The 1857-nt window shown below is 59.0% G+C and overlaps 1 protein-coding gene across 1 annotated transcript in view; it reads left to right on the top strand.

Moving 5' to 3' along the window:
• Positions 1-1382: 1382 nt before the first annotated feature.
• Positions 1383-1857, top strand: part of CAMSAP3 (calmodulin regulated spectrin associated protein family member 3) — a 48786-nt gene continuing 48311 nt past the window's right edge. The window contains exon 1 of the mRNA XM_045290309.1: positions 1383-1538. Coding sequence (XP_045146244.1) covers positions 1383-1538 — 156 coding nt within the window. The remainder of the gene's footprint in view (positions 1539-1857) is intronic.

Genomic DNA, 1857 nt, shown 5'->3' with positions numbered 1-1857 from the left:
TCTGTCCTGGATCCCGTGTGTCGAGACCTCTTTTTTTTTGGTGGGGGGAGACCTCTTATCTGTCCCAGTGTACATGCTCCGGTGTAACCGGCTTTGTAAGATAGAACTAGAGTCGTGGGAATGGGGAGTTTGGGAGGGGGAGCATTAAAGAACTAGAGGAACGTTGTGGGTTTCATAGGTGCTATACTGCACCCTGGCTGGCTCTTCCCTTCCTTGTGACCCTGCTGTGAGACTGTAACTCTTCACCGAAGCGGTTTTGTCCTAAAGAGCAGCTGGTGGTTTCGAACTGCTGACTTTTCATGCAGTGGCAAAAGACATAACCCACTATGCCACCAAGCCTTCTTCACCCCTTCACTGGACACATGCTTATTTAGAATGATAGAAACGGTCATGTCCTGCCTGAGAATGTGGGGGAGTAATCCCACCATCAGGTGGTGGCAGGGTGTCAATGACTGAAAGTCTGTTGGGAAAGGGAGCCAGATGAGAGGGGGCCAAGAAAAGTCAGTGTGCTGGCCCTTGGGAGCCGAGGCACTCTGGTCATGCGACAGTAAAGCCGTGGCCGCCCATCTAAAGGTCAGCCACTTGAACCCACCCGGTGATCTGCCCCCCGCAGAGAAGACAGCGTAGCACCCTCACCCCACCAGTTATCGTGGGTCACAGGGCACTCCTGAGACTCAGAGCACCCACAGCAGGAGAGTGGTGGAACCAGCCCTTCCACGTCCAGCCTCTGGTCCGCCAAGGACGTCTGTGCCCGGAGGGGTCTGGGCAGGGCACGCCCGGCCACCCACCAGCCCCATTGCCAGCTGCTCTTGCTTGTAAAAGTGCTGTAGGGCCGGCAGACGCCCTGGCCTCACAACCAGCACCTTGTTTAGCAGTGGGAGGGCGTGCTCGGTGCCGCACAGGCTGCGGCGGGCTCTGCGGTAAGGACCGATTTACCAGGCTGGAACATTCCCTGGGTTCATTGTTCCACGTGGAAAAGCATTGCGCATCGCTGGGCCTGCACCGCGATCCCCTTGTGCCCGCGAACCTAGGGGTGTGCGAGTACCGACACGCAGAAAGGCCTGGGAGTATATTCCACGCAGCTGCTTGCCAGCGCCCATGGGCAGAGATAAACAGCCCGGTGAGGCTGCGAGAGGGGAGAGAGAACATCTTTGCGCTGCCCTATTGTTTGAACCGCAAGCCCCAGAGGCGTGGTAGGTTCCGAACGGGGCCTCCAGGTCAGCAGTTTGAAACCACTAGCCGCTCCCTGCTCCCCGGGAGAAAATCGAGGCTTTCTTCTCCCGCACAGTCCTGGCCTCGGAAACTCACAGGGGCGGTTCTGCCCTGTCCTGGAGGGCAGAGAACTGAGCTGTTGGAACAAAGAGAGGAAGGCCTTCCAGGAGATGGACCAGCTGGGCGACGGCCGTCACCGGCTCAACCGGAACAATTGGGAGGATGGGGCAGAGCCGGGGCAGAGTCTGGTTCGGCTGTACCTGGGGCCACTGTGGGTCGGGGATCACTCAAAGGCTCCTAACCCCAACAGCGTCGTGGACCTGGAGGTGCCACCAATGAACGGAAGGGCACCCTGTTTCAACCCGCACCGCAGACTCACAGAAGAAAGGCCCGGCAAACTGCTTCCACAAAGATTTGAGCCAAGGAAGGCCCTGGGTCAGGACTGACTGCCGCACAACACACGGGTGGGGTGGGAGGGGGTCGCCGAACGTTGGAATCAGCTCGATGCTGAGCGGCTCGCGGCAGCATTGCCAGGCTAAGAGCAGGAAGGAAGGCCTGGTGGTCGACTTCTGACCACCAGGGACTGAACCGATGGGTCCTCGTGGTCTGATCCTGGTGTGTGGGCCTGTGGTTTCCCGGGAGCCA

The sequence above is a fragment of the Echinops telfairi genome, unplaced genomic scaffold, assembly GCF_000313985.2.
Source record: "Echinops telfairi isolate 266 unplaced genomic scaffold, ASM31398v2 ScPeMD7_36;HRSCAF=134, whole genome shotgun sequence".
Lineage (NCBI taxonomy): Eukaryota > Metazoa > Chordata > Mammalia > Afrosoricida > Tenrecidae > Echinops > Echinops telfairi.
This window is presented reverse-complemented; position numbering and strand designations above follow the sequence as displayed.